At 42.0% G+C, this 20,553-nt stretch overlaps 1 protein-coding gene across 5 annotated transcripts in view; it reads left to right on the top strand.

Annotated features, from left to right (window-relative positions):
• Nucleotides 1-20,553, top strand: part of Rps6ka5 (ribosomal protein S6 kinase A5) — a 171,194-nt gene that overhangs the window by 105,295 nt on the left and 45,346 nt on the right. For all 5 annotated transcript variants that reach the window (NM_001395592.1, XM_087553426.1, XM_087553427.1 and 2 more), the window contains 1 exon segment: nucleotides 350-457. In NM_001395592.1, the coding sequence (NP_001382521.1) occupies nucleotides 350-457 (108 nt within the window).

Genomic DNA, 20,553 nt, shown 5'->3' with positions numbered 1-20,553 from the left:
CATGGTTGCTGAAGCCATTGTAGAGTTGTGGACAAGAATGGTCTAGGAATGCCATGAAGATGATTTGGATGATAAGAAATAAGGAGAAGAGAGACAGAAAAAGGCAGTAGTCAACAAAGAGACCCCGAAGAAGCTGGTTCCAGGGATAGACCCTCATCACAGAGAGAACTAAGATACATTTGGAGAGCTTGGGGAAAGCCAGCGCCTGAGCCCCAAGATAGAGCATTTGCTCGCAGCATTGCTCAGAGCCACAGAACCCTGAAGAGGGACCTCCTTAAAGGTGGGTAAGTGCTGTCTTCATTCATCTGGAAAGCATCTTAAAATGTACTTGTTTTGTTTGTTTTCACAGTTGGGGATTATATACCGTGACATTAAGCTGGAAAATATTCTACTTGATTCTAATGGCCATGTGGTGCTGACAGATTTTGGTCTGAGTAAGGAGTTTGTGGCTGATGAAGTGAGTATTATATTTTAATTTGAAGTTAGTAATAGCAGAATCTAAACAAGGATGAAAGACCCAGTATCAGTAAACACTTAATAGGACAGTAATACCATTTGGGTTACAGGTTTTTGTGCAGGCTTACTCAAATCTGAAACTGCTTGAGTGCCAACTTAATGTCACAAATGAAAGACATCATACCTGCCATGCTGTGATGTGTTAAAACACAGGCACACAACATAGTTTATTCAGTGTCCCCCAGGGACAAGTGTCTCTATCAGTTGTGGTACATCTTTTGCATGAATGCCAGGTTCCCTAGTGTAGGCCTCTGATCTATAGAAGATAGTAAGGTTAGACATGCAGCCTATGTACAAGAACAGGTTCTTGAGGATGCTCCTGCCACTTTGAGCCAAAGCCTGTGTACATTACCCAGTTAATTTTATTTTAATTTTGACATATTCTCTGTGTTGTGGTGTAAAGATCCACTGGGAGTCTCAGAAGGGGCTGCAGATCCTCATGTAGTACAATGATAAGAAAAAGAGGAAGCATTTATATTTCTAGAGTAGAAAGCCAGGCTACTGCAGAGGCTGTATAGCAGTGCTCATGTGCATGGCTCGTTGAAGAATATTGTGTTGGAATGACCACTGTATCAGACTTGAGGAAACAGGAGGAGGAACTGTTAATGTTTAAAGTAATGAATAGAAGTTAATGGAAACTAGGGAAATGTTCCACAAGGTCCTTATGAATAGAGGTACAAGCTACCAAGCCTGGGGTTGGTCCCTAGGACTCACATAATGGAAGGAGGGAGTCAGCTCCCTCACATTGTCCTATAACTCACCATTACAGTCACAGTGAACTCAAGACACTTCATAGTGTAGCGATTGTAAAGACAGCAGGGCTGTATCCTAGTGAACTAGATCTGAAAGTAACTATACATATTCAATGGGCTTGTGGCAGAAATTTAGGAAAAGACCGTTTTAAATTTTAAAAGATTCATAGCCACCTCTCCCCCCCCTCCTAGTAACAGCCTAAATAGGAACCATCAAAGAAAACTCTTAAAAACTGATAGGATTCTGAATGCCGTTCTCCGCAATAGATGGCTTCCAGACTGACCTCTGTTTAAGGGACAGCCCACTGAGAGTTTGAGTGTACTCACTCCTGTGAGTATGTACATAATACAAGTTGGACTTTTTTGCTGGGAGTGAGTCATGGGGGACAGGGAAGGACTGGGAAGTGAATGTGATAGGGATGTGTGATGTAAAAGTGTCAAAGCATCAATAAAAAATAGTATGTGAGAAAAGATGTATAGTTATAGCCAGGCCTGGTAGCTTAGACTTATCATCCCATCTCCTTGGGAGGCTGAGACAGGGGGATGTTAGGTTCAAGGCCTGGCTGGATAACAAAGTGACCTCAAGAGCAGCCCAGGCAACTTACTGTTGGGGCTGGTTTCAAAGTAAAAAGTAAAATGGGTTGCAGATGCAGCTCTGTGGTAGAATGCTTGTCTAGTGTGTGCAAGGACCTATAATTGATCCTACTGTGATGTGCAAATGGATGTTAGATGAAGACAGACAGATTATTATTACAACCTAGCTTTTTATCATAAAGCAGCAGTGAAACCCATCATACATTTGCCAGGGTTGGCACTGAAAGAAAGCATGCCTGAACCAGTCTTTAGTACCACTGAAAGGTCACCTTTGCCATTGTTGCCCCGAAAGTCCTGGCCACAGATAATGATACAACTCCCGAAGGATTTAAAATCTGGGGTGTGGCATGCTGCACAAATTGTAAGCTTATAGTAGGAGAAGGCTACGCCCTTGCCGTGTTTGGAGATGAATTTCTTACCAGTCCATTACTGTACTAGCAAGAAAGCTGGATCACTAGAGACCTCTTTTTTGAATTGGGTTCACTTTTTTTTGTACCAGCACCCAGTGTGTGTTTTAGGGTAGCCCTAGATCACAGAGCAGTATAAAAAATGCCTGCTTCAGTGGCATGTGGGCCCACTGAACAGAGGCACGTGTGGATCAGCTGCCAATGTGTTTCTTCTCACCAAACTTACAGTACAGGCTCTACTGACCGCTAAACCTAGCAGCCAGCCCAGGGCTTCTGCATAAGCCATTTTGTCACATGGTTTTCTTCTACATTAAGGAATGGCATATATTTAGTATAAAATACATACTTGTGAATAAACATAAAAGAGTGGTTGTTCAGTGGTTGTGTAAACTTAGAAGCAATGATGAAGGTAATATCAAACATCACAGATCGTCCACATGGGCAGCTGCATGAGTGACATCTCCAGCTTTCTGATGGGTCGGTGTGTATCAACTTTGCTTCCTGCACAGAAATCTTTTAAAATAGCTCAAAGAGTTATATCCAAGCTCTGTCTGTCTGTCTCTGTCTCTAATATGTGTACATGTATACACACATGCGGTATATAAAACCTAAACAAATTCCCCAATTAGAATTGTATCTTATTCAAGATACCATTTTTTCTTATTGCATATACATTTTCATTTTTAAATTTTTTTTCAGTTACTACTGTACTTTATTGTGTTCAACCAAATCACCATGTTAGAAAAATAGCAAGCTGCCATAATAAAAAATAAGGCTCCTCTATCCAGCACCAGATAGCATCATTTTACTTTCAAGCCTAGAAATTGCACACTTGTATATAAACCAACCGAAGATGAGGATTGAGAGTTCATCTTGGTGGATTTTTCCTTTGATGAATATGAAGTGTCCTTCCTTATCTTTTTTGATGACTTTTAATTGAAAATTGATTTTATTTGATATTAGAATGGCTACTCCAGCTTGCTTCTTCTGACCATTTGCTTGGAAAGTTGTTTTCCAGCCTTTCACTCTGAGGTAGTGTCTGTCTTTGTCTCTGAGGTGTGTTTCCTGTAGGCAGCAGAATGCAGGGTCCTCATTGCGTATCCAGTTTGTTAATCTATGTCTTTTTATTGGGGAGTTGAGGCCATTGATGTTGAGAGATATTAAGGAATAGTGATTATTGCTTCCTGTTATATTCATATTTGGATGTGAGGTTATGTTTGTGTGCTTTTCTTCTCTTTGTTTTGTTGCCAAGACGATTAGTTTCTTGCTTCTTCTAGGGTATAGCTTGCCTCCTTATGTTGGGCTTTACCCTTTATTATCCTTTGTAGTGCTGGATTTGTAGAAAGATATTGTGTAAATTTGGTTTTGTCATGGAATATCTTGGTTTCTCCATCTATGTTAATTGAGAGTTTTGCAGGATACAGTAACCTGGGCTGGCATTTGTGTTCTCTTAGGGTCTGTATGACATCTGTCCAGGATCTTCTGGCCTTCATAGTTTCTGGCGAAAAGTCTGGTGTGATTCTGATAGGTCTGCCTTTATATGTTACTTGACCTTTTTCCCTTACTGCTTTTAATATTCTTTCTTTATTTTGTGCGTTTGGTGTTTTGACAATTATGTGACGGGAGGTGTTTCTTTTCTGGTCCAATCTATTTGGAGTTCTGTAGGCTTCTTGTATGCCTATGGGTATCTCTTTTTTTAGGTTAGGGAAGTTTTCTTCTATGATTTTGTTGAAGATATTTACTGGTCCTTTGAGCTGGGAGTCTTCACTCTCTTCTATACCTATTATCCTTAGGTTTGATCTTCTCATTGAGTCCTGGATTTCCTGTATGTTTTGGACCAGTAGCTTTTTCTGCTTTACATTATCTTTGACAGTTGAGTCAATGATTTCTATGGAATCTTCTGCTCCCAAGATTCTCTCTTCCATCTCTTGTATTCTGTTGGTGAAGCTTGTATCTACAGCTCCTTGTCTTTTCTTTTGATTTTCTATGTCCAGGGTTGTTTCCATGTGTTCTTTCTTGATTGCTTCTATTTCCATTTTTAATTCCTTCAACTGTTTGATTGTGTTTTCCTGGAATTCTTTCAGGGATTTTTGTGTCTCCTCTCTATGGGTTTCTACTTATTTATTTATGTTTTCCTGGAATTCTTTCAGGCATTTTTGCGATTCCTCTCTGTAGGCTTCTACTTGTTCTCTAAGGGAGTTCTCCACGTCTTTCTTGAAGTCCTCCAGCATCATGATCAAATACGATTTTGAAACTAGATCTTGCTTTTCTGGTGTGTTTGGATATTCCATGTTTATTTTGGTGGGAGAATTGGGCTCCGATGATGCCATGTAGTCTTGGTTCCTGCGCTTGCCTCTCGCCATCAGATTATCTCTAGTGTTACTTTGTTCTGCTATTTCTGACCGTGGCTAGACTGTCCTATAAGCCTGTGTGTCAGGAGTGCTGTAGACCTGTTTTCCTGTTTTCTTTCAGCCAGTTATGGGGACAGAGTGTTCTGCTTTCGGGCGTGTAGTTTTTCCTCTCTACAGGTCTTCTGCTGTTCCTGTGGGCCTGTGTCTGAGTTCACCAGTCAGGTTTCTTGCAGGGGAAAAGTTGGTCCTACCTGTGGTTCCAAGGCTCAAGTTTGCTCGTGGGGTACTGCCTAAGTCCTCTCCTCGGCGGCAGCAACCGGGAAGATCTGCGCTGCTCTTTCCGGGAGCCTCCGTGCACCAGGGTTCCAGATGACGTTTGGTGTTTTCCTCTGGCGTCTGGATGTGCACAGAGTGCAGTCTCTTCTGGTTTCCCAGGCGTGTCTGCCTCTCTGAAGGTTTAGCTCTCCCTCCCACGGGATTTGGGTGCAGAACTGTTTATCCGGTCTGTTTCCTTCAGGTTCCGGCGGTGTCTCAGGCGCAGGGGTCCTGCTGCTCCTGGGCCCTCCCCTACGGGAACCCAGAGGCCTTATACAGTTGCCTCTTGGGCCAGGGATGTGGGCAGGGGTGGGCAGTGTTGGTGGTCTCCTCCGCTCTGCAGCCTCAGGAGTGCCCACCTGATCAGGCGGTGAGGTCTCTCTCCCACAGGGTTTGAGAGCAGAGAGCTGCTGCGGGCCGGGATCCGCGGGTGTGGGCATTTTTAAATATTTTTATTACTTTTATTTTTTTTACAGTTCAGTCTTTGCCCCCCTTCTGGTCCACCCTGCCACAGTTTTTTTTTTTAATCCCATTCCTCCTCCCCCTTGTCTCCAAGAGGAGGGCTCCTCCCCCACACCCTACCCTCCTAATCCTCCCCTCCCTGATAGGCCTCCCTACTCTCTGGGGCCTCAATTCTCTCAAGGGTCATGTGCATCCTCTCCCAGTGAGCCCTGACCAGGCAGTCCTCTGCTGTATAGGTGCTGGGAGAGGGAGGCTCAGACCAACTGGTGTATGCTGTCTGGTTGGTGGCTCAGTGTCTGAGAGATCTCAGGGGTTAATTGATACCGCTGGTCTTCCTTATGGTGTCGCCCTCCTCCTCAGCTTCTTCCAGCCTTTCTCTAATTCAGCCACAGGGGTCCCTGACTTCAATTCAATGATTGGGTATCTGCTTCTGTCTCAGTCAGCTGCTTGCTGGGCCTGTTGGAGGACAGCCATGCTATGGTCCTGTCTGTAAGCACACCATAGCATCAGTAATAGTGTCAGACCTTGCAGCCTCCCCTTGAGCTGTATCCCAATTTGGGCCTGTCACTGAACCACCTTTCCCTCAGTCTCTTCTCCAGTTTTTGTCTCTGCAGTTCTTTTAGACAGGAACAATTCTGGGTCAGAGTTTTTGACTGTGGGATGGCAACCCTTTCCCTCTACTTGAGGTCTTTCTGCTGGAGGTGGATTCTACAAGTTCCCTCTGCTCACTATTGGACATTTCATCTAAGGTCTCTCCCTTTGAGTCTCGAGAGTCTCTCACCTCCCAGGTCTGGTACTTTTAGAGGGTCTCCCCACCTCTCACTCCCTGAGGTTGCCTCCTGGATTCCCCCACCCCCATACCTGATCATGTTCTCCTCTTTCCCTCCCTCCTGCATCCCATGATTGTTTTCTTCCCCCTCCCAAGTTGGGTTAAAGCATCCCCACTTGGGCCCTTCTGCTCATTAAGCTTCTTGAGGTCTGTGGATTATATCCTAGGTATTCAGTACATTTTTGGCCAATATTCACTTATTAGTAAGAACATACCATGCATGTCCTTTTGGGTCTGAGTTACCTCACTCAGGATGACATTTTCTAGTTCCATCTATTTTCCTGCAAAACTCAGGATGTCCTCATTCTTAATACCTGAATAGTATTCCATTGTGTAAATGAACCACATTTTCTGTATCCATTCTTCTGTCGTGGAACATAGCTTCTGGCTATCACAAATAAGGCTGCTATGAACATAGTGGAGCACATGCCCCTGTGGCATGGTAGGGCATCTTTTGGGTATATTCCCAAGAGTGGTATAGCTGGATCTTCAGGTAGATCTATTTCCAGTTTTCTGAGGAACTTCCAGATTGATTTCCAGAATGGTTGTACCAACTAGCAATCCCACAAGCAATGGAGGAGTTTTCCTCCTTCTCCACATTCTCACGTAGATGAAATGGATGATTTTCTAGACAGATACCATGAACCAAGGTTAAATCAAGATCAAGTAAACTATCTAAACAGCCCCATAGCTCCTAAGGAAATAGAAGCAGTCATTAAAAGTCTCCTAACCAAAATAGGGCCAGATGGCTCTAGTGCAGAATTCTATCAGACCATCAAAGAAGAGTTAATACCAGCACTCCTCAAACTATTCCATAAAATAGAAACAGAAGGAACACCACCTAATTCATTCTATGAAGCCACAATTACTCTGATACCTAAACTACACACAGACTCAACAAAGAGAACTTGAGACCAATTTTGCTTATAGATATCGATGCAAAAATACTCAATAAAATTCTAGCAAGCCAAATCCAAGAACACCATCAAAACCATCATTCACCACAATCAAGTAAGCTTTATCCTAGGGTTGCAAGGTTGATTCAGTATATAGAAATCCATTAACGTAATCTACCATATAAACAAACTCAAAGGAAAAAAAATCACATGATCATCTCATTAGATGCTGAAAAAGCATTTGACAAAATACAGCACCCCTTCAAGATATATGATAATATACTAGAACTCAGATTTTAAAAAAATTGAAATCTAAAGCATTTCTGGTCTCAAGTACTATAGGTAAGAGATAGTTAATCTGTTTGCAGATCTGGCTGCTTTTTGGAATTTTCCAAAACTAGTCCTGAGTATCTTGGTCAGGGGTTTTGTTGCTGTGATAAAACTTTATGACCACACATTACTTGGAGGAGAAAGGGTTTATTTTATCTTACAACTCTCAGGTCATACTTTTTCACTGAGGAAAATCAGGACAGGAACTTGGAGGCAACAATTGAAGCAGAAGCCATAGCAGAGTGCTGCTTACTGACTTGCTCCTTGTGACTTTTTCAGATGGCTTTCTTAGACAACTCCAAACCACCTGCCCAGACTTTGTAAAACACCCCACCTCATGGACTGGACCTTCCCACATTAATTTTTAGTCAAGAGAATATCATACCAGCTTCCTACAGGCAATTTGGTGAAAGCATTTTCTCAACTGAGACTCCTCCTCCCAGATAACTCTAGTATAAAGACTAAAAGTTCTAACTTTTTATTATAGGCATATTAACTTTGTTTACTCATCCACTATGTATTTACTGATCACTTCTAAGCTAGAGAAAAAATAGGTAAGATCTTTGCCTTCATGACGCTCTATTTGTAGCTATAAATTTTCTTGGACATAAAATCATAGTTATAAAATAGATAAGATGGATTTTGAGACATTTACTTCTGTTTGATTTTTTTGTGTGTGCATGTTCATAGGAGTTTTTCCTGCATGGATGTCTGTGCACCACATGTATGCAGTGCTTGTGGAGGCCGGATGAGGGTATTGGATCCCTGGAACTGGAGTTTTAGATAGTTTTGAGTGGCCATGTGGGTCTGCCAGATTGCCTCTCCATCTCTACTCCCAAGTCTGATTTTATTTTAAAACATTTTACTCCTTTATAAAAATTTTAGTGGCAGCATTATTAAAATGAAGAGGATTATTACACCCTTACTGTTTCCTCTAGTTTAAACCCTACTAAAGTAAAACAGAAGTGTGCATACACTCGTAAAAGGAAAGGCAGATTAGTGGCAACTACATTTTGTTCAGAGATGGTAGTTTCAGCTGAGTCCTAGACCGGTCAAGAAAGAGGCTCAAAAGCAGACTGCTTCATACCTCTGACGCCCCAGAACTGCTCAGGAATTGTGGCCACCAGTTGTTTCTCAAGGAGAAGGATTGTTTGGGTGTCCTGTAAGAAAGATATGAGTCCCTATATCCCAGGTCCTACACCACCTCTGTTAATTTAGGTACCTATGAGGGAAGATGGTAAAGGTCAGATGGACTGTATTCAAGGTACAGTTGAGAGTGAGGATAACATAGGGAAATTACTGGGGAAAACAAACCGTGACACTCTGTACTGTGCAGGGCCCATGACCTTTCCCAACACCTCACCGTGAGCACAATAGTGCTTTAGACAGGGGTATAGAGGATTCCCACTGAGAAACCAAGAGCAAAAAAATGAGCAGATGGAGGCTGGAGAGCTGGTTCAGTATTAAGAGCACTTTATGCTCTTTCAGAGGACCTGAGTACAGTTCCCAGCACCTACAAGGCAGCTCACAACCTTTGTAACTCCAGTTCCAGGGAATCTTGGGATACATATTTTCAGGAAGAACACCCGTACATATAAATAAAAAGTAAGCCTTGTTTTAGAGAGTTGACAGATGCTGTCGTTTGGGGATTTTGAAAGTGAAACTTTCCAGCCACACCTCTGCAGAGGAGTCTGCAACCCGATAAGCCCAGACTCTGCAAGAAGCATGTCTGTGGTCGTGTCTCGAATCTGTGATTATTTTTATAGTGTATATTTCAGTGCAGTGGTTTCTTTTTGAAGTGGCATGTTCAAAGTATCTCACCACACTGCCAAAGTGTCCTTGTCATGTAGTGTGTCAGCTATCCCCTGACAGGAAGACCTAATAATTACTTTCCTCTCCATAGAAGCACACATCCATTTCCTCATTCACTCTGTGTTTGTTGAGGACCCTTCTATGTGCTAGAAGATTAGGCTAAATACAAAGCTGAAAAGAATCACTTGGTGACTATTTATAGGCACATGTGGCTGGCTATTTAGTAATAGGAGAAAACAGACCAGGTTCCTACAGAATAGTGAAATGTTGGGACTCATAACAAAAGTAAGCCAAAAAATAAAAATAAAAATCAGAACTGACCAGAGTTAGGTAGACCTTGGATAGAATAGTCACAGATCAGCAGATGTCCTGTGTGACTGCAACAACTGTTTCCTTCTTTTCTGCTGTCAGGTCACTGTCCCCTGAGAGAATGTCAGCATTTGTTGTTTAGATGCAAAAATGTTAAAGAGTTCAAGCTAAACAAGAGAAGTAAGTCAGTTGATAAGTTCACTACCTCGCTGACTGTAACCAACTGTATTTTGACAGAATTACACTCTTGGGTTCTCACAGCTTACTGCCAGCTCATTCTTTCTCTTGCCCATAAAGGTCACACTGTCAGGCTAGACCTCAGTTTATATTCTCAGGGATCAGATAGGATCTGGAGTCTTCTAAGACTTGATCTAATGGCCTTTTGTTTCCCACCCCACCAGCACCTGTTTGTTAAGTGTTCTGACCCAGCCCCTTCCCTTTTAACAGACACCTCCTTGAGACTGTTCTGTTTGGGGTAGCATTTCTTTTTAGGTTCCTTTTTGAGTCATGTGTCAGCCTAAGGCCTACCAGTGTCCTTGTAGGAGCAAGTGGATCCTTCCCCATCCCTGCAGCCTGACTGTGTGCAGTACTTCATCTCATCTTACACTCCTCCATTCACACTCACTCACACTCTCACTCCTCCATTCACACCTTGGTCTCACTCGCGGCCATTCAAGCCAACGAGAACCCCTGCTGTCTCACTTTCCCTCTAGCTCTTTTGCTCTTGCTGTCTGTCCATGTGTCTGTAGATTGCCTCCACTTGCACTGTCAGCATCCCAAGTCTGCTTCTCACCAGTTGGCTGATGCTGTGTAGCCAGTATCACTCTACTGTGAGTGCTTTTCCTTCCTTGCCTTGCTTACTTGTCCAGTAGCAGTAAACAGCAAATGACTTTGACCTTGGAGCTGCAGTACCAGCCTCTGGCTCACTGTTGTTTTGTAAGCTCTTCTTCCACTACCTGAAGCTTCTCCACAGCTTGTTCTCAGGTCTTGTTAGCTGGTCTCTCTCCTTGTATGGCATGCGCTTGTGCTGCTAACTCTGATCTCTCTTCTGGGCTCAAGCCCTAAACATGTCTGTAGTATTGTGTTCCTTTGGCTCTTCCTAGACCCCTTAAACTCTACATTACTAGAATTGAACAGATCATTTCTCACCCAGATCTGCCTGTTTCAGACTCTGTAAATTCTGGCCTCTCTTGATTTTGGAAATGTACTTACATTTACCTTTTAGCAACTTACTTTTTATATATGTTTAATGTGTTTTTAATAGTATGATACTGTTTTAATAGCATAATCATTTCTTTTATTTTCAAATGATACCAAGTATCTCCTATATACCAAGTATTATAAGGGACCCTAGAAACAAGATAGTGATTTTAACAAATCATGAGCATATATTTTAGAGGTATTTCATATATATATATATGTATATATATATGTATATATATGAGAGATTATTTCTAGCTAGATGTTCTAATTCTGAATTATATACAGAACCAGTTTTATTTTAGTAATTTTAAACAACTTTTTGTGATAATACCTACTTTGTTTAGTTTGATAACTTTTATTGGTATTTTCTTTTTTAATTTTTTTTCTTTTTCTCAAAATTTGGTTAATTCCTTAAGATTCTGTAAGTAAAAGAAAACATACATTTCTATAAACTAGGCTATGTCATTCATCAGTGTTGCTCTGGTCATTGAAATGTCTGCTAGGAGAGGAGAGCTGGCTCAGCAGTTAGAAGCATTTGCTCCTCTTCTAGCGGACCTGGGTTTTATTGGCAACGCCCACATGGTGGCTCACAACTGTCCATAACTCCAGGCCCAGCGCATCTGCTGCCCTCTTCTGGCCTCCATGAGCACCAAAGAACACACGTGGCATAGACAAACAAACAGGCAAAACACCCATAAATGTGAGGTAAAACCAGCAAATCCCTTTTAAAAAGAAGTGTTTATTGAGTTAAGCAGTGTATGTATGCGTATTTAATTCTAACATGGAATAAGACAGTTAAAAATAATATGAAGATAATGACAAAATTATTTTTTTTGTTCAGAAACAATAAAATAATGTTGGAAATAAATGTTCATGTGTTGCTCCTCTCTCCCTAAATATGGCTTAAACATTATACTTTTCCTATTTTAACAGCCAATGTTTAAAGTTTTTCATAGCAAACAAGAATCCCCAGGTAGACAAAATTATGTTTTAGTTAGGAAAAGTAAATCCCAACACTTAAAAGTGAGATATCTAAGTTATAGCCCAAGTCATGGTATCTATGTTTAAAAGGAAAAACATAGAGGAGTATGACTTAAAAAAAAAAGCAGGGGGGTTGGGGATTTAGCTCAGTGGTAGAGCGCTTGCCTAGCAAGCACAAGGCCCTGGGTTCGGTCCCCAGCTCCGAAAAAAAGAAAAAAAAAAAAAAAAGAAACCTCGAACCTTTGATCAGTGTAGGTGCAGCCATTCACTGATTTATTTGCAAATGTAAGACGTATTCTGCTGTGTTGAAGATCTTTTGGCCTTTTAGTCATTAATTCCCCAAATCCTAGTTTCTCCATCTGTAACACAGTAGTTACCATAGCTTCTTATTGGACTGTCATAGTAATGTAATAAGCTTTCTCATGCCAAGTATGTTTTGAAATGTAAAACGTTCTATATATCAATTTCTGTTGTAAGATATACTACTCAGATTTCAGATTATTATGAGAAAAGTTAAACTATACACGACTCTTGTTATTCTTCCTTTATTTCTTATCTGTAGAAAACATACATCTTTACTAAATGCCTAGTTAGTAATGCCATTTTCAGGCTTTGCTTAGTGCAATGCATGTATCTGGGATGGCTAGGCGTGTTTTCTCTTGCTGTGATCAAGCATTATGACTGGAAGCAATTTATGAAAAAGAGTTTAGTTCCTGGAGAACAAGTCCATCGTGGCCAGGATGCATGATAGCAGACAGATACGACAACTGGAACAGAAAGCTGAGAGGTCGCATCCTGAACTGAAAACACAAAGCAGAGAAAGCCAACTGGAAGTAGGGCAAGGTTTTAAAATCTCAAAGCTTGCCTCCAGTGACATACATCCTCAAACAGCACCACCCACTGGGACCAAATATTCAAATGCCAGAGCCTAGAAGAGACATTCTCTTTCAAACCACCATACTGGATAGGGGTTGGGATCCACACAAGCATTTTTGCATTAAGAGTTATTCGGTAACTATGGCAGTTTGTGACTGCCTCCACTGTCTGTCCTGATTGATTTGTGGTGACATGTATTCATGATGGGTTTTCATTTGCATGTGCTCCTGGAAAGCCTGCTAGGTCTCTCTTAATTAATCCTGCCATTCATTTGCCAAAGTAAGTGACTCTGGATAATAATTACGTTTTAGACAAGAGGAGGTATTGGAAGAACACTAGAGTCCAAAGTATTAACCTGGGCCTCAGTGTGTCCTTCACATAAGTTACAATTGGGCCAGCAAGTTGGCTCAGTGAGCATAGGTGCTTGCTGCCAAGCCTGACCCCCTGAGTTGGATTTATGGGATGTACAGGGTGGGAGGAGAGAACTGACTCTACGCAATTGTCCTCTGACCACCCCACACATAAATACATAAGCATAATAGAAAAGACATGCTACAAAACATTTCAGTGTTAACATACTTTGCGCTAACCATTTGTGAAGTTTCTGCTTGTGCTCTCACCCCCAACATCAGAGCAGACCCTTTGTCCCTCCAAAGAGCAAGGACAAAATGGCTTCAGAGTTCCCTTTTACTTTTTCTTGTGGCAGAAATGACTGGTTCTGGTTAACCTTCCTCAGAATATGGCTTCCTTTCCCACCTCCTATTGAACTGATATAAATAACACACAGGAAGCAGAGACAACTTTTGAGCTGACATCATTTTCCTAGAAAACGATGATTTCCTAAGTATTGAATATTCCATTTGTTCAAGTAATGTTAAATATGTTTGTTTACTTGAAAAACATTTAGCTGCCAGTTTTATCTTAACTATTTTCTTTATTATTTTGGTTTTTATTCTTATGGACAGCTGTTGGATAACCAGTTTCCCTGAGAGTAAGCATTGGAGATCAGGGAAGGCATTTCCACTATGTGTCCACTAGAGGGCCACTGGTCACAGCTCAATGGATGAGATGCATCTGTTAGTCTAAGATTGTCTCATTTATTTCCTGAGAAGCAAATGAATTGTGTTTAAAACTATGTTGAGTGTCAGGGATTTTTAAACCCAGGGAAATTTAACAATTTACTGTGGGATAATAAGATTGAAAATGTATGCTTAATGTTTGCATTCTGTACATTTCTTTGTAAAATACTATTCTTATCAAATTTTTGACAGTTTTTATATACTGTTTTATCATAGTCATCCCCCTCCCACAACTCTTTCCAGTTTCAGATCCTCCTTATCTTCCTGCCCATTTAACTTCATATTCTCATTCATATTCTCTCTCTCTCTCTCTCTCTCTCTCTCTCTCTCTCTCTGTGTGTGTGTGTGTGAGTGTGTGTGTGTGAGAGAGAGAGGTCTGTGTCTCTGTCTGTCTGTCCGTCTCTGTCTCTGTCTCTGTCTTCCTGACTCTTAAACCCATGGAGTCTAGTTTATGTTGGCTGACTACTCCTGGGCATGGGGCTTGCTCTGAGATGTGGTCGATATATCACACCATTAAAGAAACACAGTTTTCTTCTCCCAGCAGCCATTAAATGCAATAGCCCTTTGATAGTAGAAGGACTGCGTGCCTGACTCCCTCCTGCATGGTAGGGTTTTATCCAACTTGAACTTTGGCAGGTCTTGTGCACACTGACACAGTCACTGTGAGTTCACATGAGTATCTGCCCTGTGGTATATGAAAAGAAATTACAGTTTCCTTGAAATGGCCCACTTCTGTCCCCTCTGCCTCTTACAATCATTTTGGGGGGGGGGCGAGGGTGTTGGGGACAAGGTCTCACTATGAAGCCTTGGCTGGCCTGGAACTTGCTATGTAGACCAGGTTGGCCTTAAACTTGTAAGAGATTCTCCTGCCTCTGCCTACAGAGCGCTGGGATTAAAGGCAGGCACCACTATGCTCTTGGCTCTCTTACATTCTTCCCATCTTTTTTCTACATAGATCCTTGAGCCTGGAGAGAGGGGTGTGGTAGAGACATCCTACTTAGGTCCAGCACTGCAAATTCTCCTAGTCTCCTGCATGTTGACAAGTCATGGTGTCTGAGCTAATTGTCCTCTACCGAAAAAAGCTTCAGTGATGAAGGTTGAGGGAGGTACTCACTGATGGGTGTAATAGCAAGCCATTATAAGCCAATTTGTTGCTTTGTCCATTTAGCAGAGTAATAGTAGTGCATTTCTCTTTACTCTGTGTGTGTGTGTGTGTGTGTGTGTGTGTGTGTGTGTGTGTGTGTGCATGCCATGGCATGATATGCATGATATGATATGATATGATATGATATGAAAGTCAGAGGGCAAAAATAATACAACTTCTATGAGCTCGGCAGTCACATTTTCAGTTATGTACATTTTCCAGGTTTTCCTGCATATTCAGGACTTAGTGAGTCATTGTCTGCCAGTGCTCAGTCAAGGTATGGAGAGCTATAGTGAGCCAGACACAGAGGTTTCCAGAACCTCTAAACAGGCAGCAGACACGTGTGTAGGTCATATACCTAGGTATACAGCTGTCACAGGTGGCAGGCAGGAGACCAGATTCAGTAGGAAGGAGTGGAGGAAGCAGAGCGCACTGGGTGTCCTGCAGATGCTCTGCTAAGAAGGGGGCGTGTGAAGTGTTGGCAGCCATGTGGGTAAACTGTGGAGAACAAGCGATGGTTAGAGTAGTGGGCTCAGGACAGAATAGGATTATTCAGGTCAGAAAGGGCCTTGTAAGTACTACAGCTTCTCTGTGTAGGCCAGTAGCCATTATAGTCTAAGCAGCATGGCCTGAAATGAGCCGTTTTAGAATGTAATTCTGCTTGGCATGGGTAGTAACTCCGAGGGGGACAAGAAATGGGTTGTTAAGGAAGTTCTTACATTATCAGCAAAAGATGGTGTTGCCTTGACACACTGGTGTTGGTGAGGACTTTCAGAGGTAGGTAGATTTGGAATGCATTTTGACAATAGAGCTAATGGAGATTTTTATGAATTAGATATGGGAGAGAGCCTGAAGGATCTAGGGTAGCTGCTAAAACAACTGAAAGGGCGGCGTCACAGAGCTCTCGATGGCTGAAGGAGTTCAGTTCGGTAAGCTGAAGTTAAGTGATCCATGAGACATAAAATAAAACAGGTGTCTCCTTGCTATCATCACTCTGGAATGTGGAAGAGAAATCTGGTTTAGATATATGAATTCTATAATTTTCAATTTGGTACATGCATACTATTATCTTGCATTTTTTAAATGTACATAAATGGAGTATCCTATAAGTTGGTGTGTGTGTGTGTATACATATGTACTTGTTTGTGGCTGTGCACATTTGCATGCACATATATGTTCTCATGTGTACATAGAGCCCAGATGTTAATGTCAGGTGTCTTCCTCTATTTCTCTGCTTTGTTTTTGTTTTCCTTTCCCCCATCTTTATTAAATTGGGTATTTCTTATTTACATTACAAATGTTATTCCCTTTCCAGGTTTCTAGGCCAATATCCCAACAACCCCTCCCCCTCCACTTCTATATGGGTGTTCCCCTGCCCATCCTCCCCCCGTTACCGCCCAACCCCCAAGAATCCCATTCACTGGGGGTCCAGCCTTGGCAGGAACAAGGGCTTCCCCTTCCACTGGTGCTCTTACTAGGCTATTCATTGCTACCTATGCAGTTGAAGCCCAGGGTCAGTGCATGTATAGTCTTTGAGTAGTGGCTTAGTCCCTGGAAGCTCTGGTTGGTTGGCATTGTTGTTCATATGGGGTCTCAAGCCCCTTCAAGCTCTTTCAGTCCTTTCTCTGATTCCTTCAACGGGGGTCCCATTTTCAGTTCAGTGGTTTGCTGCTGGCATTCGCCTATGTATTTGCTGTATTCTGGCTGTATCTCTCAGGAGAGATCTACATTCGGTTCCTGTCAGCCTGCATTTCTTTGCTTCATCCATCTTTTCTAGTTTGGTGGCTGTATATGTATGGGCCACATGTGGGGCAGGCTCTGAATGGGTGTTCCTTCTGCCTCTGTTCTAAACTTTGCCTCCCTATCCCCTCCCAAGGGTGTTCTTGTTCCCCTTCTAAAGAAGGAGTAAAGCATCCGCATTTTAGTCATCCTTCTTGAGTTTCATGTGTTCTGTGTATCTAGGGTAATTCAAGCATTTGGGCTAATAGCCACTTATCAATGAATGCACACCATATGTGTTTTTCTGTGATTGGGTTAGCTCACTCAGAATGATACTTTCCAGTTCTATCCATTTGCCTATGAATTTCATAAAGTCATTGTTTTTGATAGCTGAGTAGTATCCCATTGTGTAGATGAACCACATTTTCTGTATCCATTCCTCTGTTGAAGGGCATCTGGGTTCTTTCCAGCTTCTGGCTATTATAAATAAGGCTGCTATGAACCTAGTGGAGCATGTGTCTTTGTTGTATGTTGGAGCATCTTTTCGGTATATGCCCAAAAGAGGTATAGCTGGGTCCTCAGGTAATTCAATGTCCAATTTTCTGAGGAACCACCAGACTGATTTCCAGAATGGTTGTACCAGTCTGCAATCCCACCAACAATGGAGGAGTGTTCCTCTTTCTCCACATCCTCTCCAACATCTGCTGTCACCTGAGTTTTTGATCTTAGCCATTCTGACTGGTGTGAAGTGGAATCTCAGGGTTGTTTTGATTTACATTTCCCTTATGACTAAAGATGTTGAACATTTCTTTAGGTGCCTCTCAGCCATCCAGCATTCCTCAGCTGTGAATTCTTTGTTTAGCTATGAACCCCATTTTTAAAATAGGGTTATTTGTTTCCCTGCAGTCTAACTTCATGACTTCTTTGTATATTTTGGATATAAGCCCTCTATCAGTTGTAGGATTGGTAAAGATCTTTTCCAAATCTGTTGGCTGCCATTTTGTCCTGACAACAGTGTCCTTTGCCTTACAGAAGCTTTGTAGTTTTATGAGATCCCATTTGTCGATTCTTGATCTTAGAGCATAAGCCATTGGTGGTTTGTTCACGAAATTTTCTCCAGTGCCCATGTGTTTGAGATTCTTCCCCAGTTTTTCTTATTAGTTTGAGGGTATCTAGTTTGATATGGAGGTCCTTGATCCACTTGAACTTAAGCTTTGTACAGGGTGATAAGCATGGATTGATCTGCATTCTTCTACATGCTGACCTCCAGTTGAACCAGCACTATTTGCTGAAAATGCTATCTTTTTTCCATTGGATGGTCTTGGCTCCTTTGTCAAAAATCAAGTGACCATAGGTGTGTGGGTTCATTTCTGGGTCTTCATTTCTATTCCACTGGTCTATCTGTCTGTCTCTGTACCAATACCATACAGTTTTTTTTATCACTATTGCTCTGTAATAGTGCTTGAGTTCAGGGATAGTGATTCCCCCGGAAGTCCTTTTATTGTTGAGGATAGTTTTAGCTATCCTGGGTTTTTTGTTATTCCAGATGAATTTGCAAATTGTTCTGTCTAACTCTATGAAGAATTGGGTTGGAATTTTGATGGGAATTGCATTGAATCTGTAGATTGCTTTTGGTAAAATGTCCATTTTTACTGTATTAATCCTGCCAATCCATGAGCATGGGAGATCTTTCCATCTTCTGAGATCTTCTTCAATTTTTTTCTTCAGAGGCTTGAAGTTCTTAAAATACAGATCTTTCACTTGCTTGGTTAAAGTCACACCGAGGTATTTTATATTCTTTGGGACTATTATGAAGGCTGTCCTTTCCCTAACTTCTTTCTCAGCTTGTTTCTCTTTTGTGTAGAGGAAAGCTACTGATTTGAGTTAATTTTATACCCAGCTACTTTGCTGAAGGTGTTTATCATGTTTACTAGTTCTCTGGTGGGATTTTTGGGATCACTTAAATATACTATTATATCATCTGCAAATAGTGATATTTTGACTTCTTCCTTTCCAATCTGTATCCCTTTGATCTCCTTTTGTTTATGGGTATCTGTTTCTTTAGGTTAGGGAAGTTTTCTTCTACGATTTTGTTGAAGATATTTACTCGTCCTTTGAGCTGGCAGTCTTCACTCTCTTCTATACCTATTATCCTTAGGTTTGATCTTCTCATTGTGTCCTGGTTTTCCTGTATGTTTTGGGCCAGTAGCTTTTTCTGTTTTACATTCTTTGACAGTTGTGTCGATGATTTCTATGGAACCTTCTGCTCCTGAGATTCTCTCTTCTATCTCTTCATTCTGTTGGTGATGCTTGTATCTATGGCTCCTTGTCTCTTCCTTTGGTTTTCTATATCCAGGGTTGTCTCTCTTTGTGCTTTTTTTATTGTTTCTATTTCCATTTTCAAATCCTTCACCTGTTTGATTGTGTTTTCCTGGAATTCTTTCAGGGATTTTTGTGTTTCCTCTCTAAGGACTTCTACTTGTTTACTTGTGTTTTCCTGCATTTCTCTAAGGGAGTTCTTTATGTCTTTCTTAAAGTCCTCCAGCATCATGATCAAATGTGATTTTAAATCTAGATCTTGCTTTTCTAGTGTGTCTGGATATTCAGAGTTTGTTTTGGTGAGAGAATTGGCCTCCAATGATGCCATGTAGTCTTGGTTTCTGTTGCTTGGGTTCCTGCGCTTACCTTTCGCCATCAGATTGTCTCTGGTGTTACCTTGTTCTGCTATTTCTGAATGTGGCTTTACTGTCCTATAAGCCGGTGTGTCAGGAGTGCTGTAGATCAGTTTTCTTTCAGCCAGTTATGGGCACAGAGTGTTCTGCTTTCAGGCATGTATTCTTTCCTGTCCACTGGCTTTCAGCTGTTCCTGTGGGCCTGTGTCCTGAGTCCACCATGCAGGCCACTTGGAGCAAAGAAATTGGTCTTACCTCTGGTCTGAGGCCTGAAGCCACTCCTTGGGTCTGTGTTTCAGCCCTCTATGAGGGCAGCAACCAGAAGGGACTGCCCCTCCTTTTCCTGGGTCCCTGTGTGCAGGGGGCCCAGATAGCGCTAGACGTTTTCCTCTAGAGTCTGAAATTGGGCAGAGACTAGTCTCCTCTGGTTTCCTAGGCATGTCTGCCCCTCTGAATGTCTAGCTCTCCCTCCAACGGGATTTGGGTGCAGGGAGCGCTTTCACTGGGCAGGTTCAGATCTGGGTGCATTCTGAACCACAGGGTTTCTGCAGCTTGACTGCCCCTATCTATCTTCCTTTTTCCAGAGGCCCTATACAGTTTCCTCTTGGCCCATGGATATGGGCAAAGGTGGGCAGAAGTGGCAGTCTCTCCTGCCCTGCAGTCTTAGGATTGCCCACATGTCCGGATGATGAGCTCTCTCTCCCACAGGGTTTAGGAGCAGGGAGCTGTGGGCCAGGATCAGCGAGTTTCGGGAACCAACTCAACTTTTTTTTTATTCAGAGCCTGTCACTGAACCTCAGTTCATCGAGGTTGGCTGGCCATGAGCTTCAAGGATCATCCTGGAACACAGGGACATTTTAATTGTGTACATAACTGCATAATTGTTTAAATTATAGATCCATCTGAAATTTTATGCAGATAACCATATTAAAAGAACACATTGGAGCTGAAAGATAGCTCAGGTGGTAAAGTGCTCACCGTTGAAGCATGAGAACCTGAGTTCAGGCCCCAGCACCCACATTAAAAGCTGAGTATGCAGGCATAGGCTTCCAATCTCAGTGCTGGAGAGGTACAGACAAGAGCATCCAAGGAGCTCACTGACAGACAGCCTAACACCGTGGGTGAGCCCAGGGGTCCACTGAGAGATGGCATCACAAATTTTGGTAGCCTCATCTGAATAAGGACAATACCACACATACACACACACACACACACACACACACACACACACACACACGCACACAATAGAGCCAGTATTTATATGTAGCAATAATTTTTTTCTTTTCTATTTTCAGGCCTTTTAGTT

Source organism: Rattus norvegicus, chromosome 6 (assembly GCF_021556685.1).
Source record: "Rattus norvegicus strain SHRSP/BbbUtx chromosome 6, alternate assembly SHRSP_T2T, whole genome shotgun sequence".
NCBI lineage: Eukaryota > Metazoa > Chordata > Mammalia > Rodentia > Muridae > Rattus > Rattus norvegicus.
This window is presented reverse-complemented; position numbering and strand designations above follow the sequence as displayed.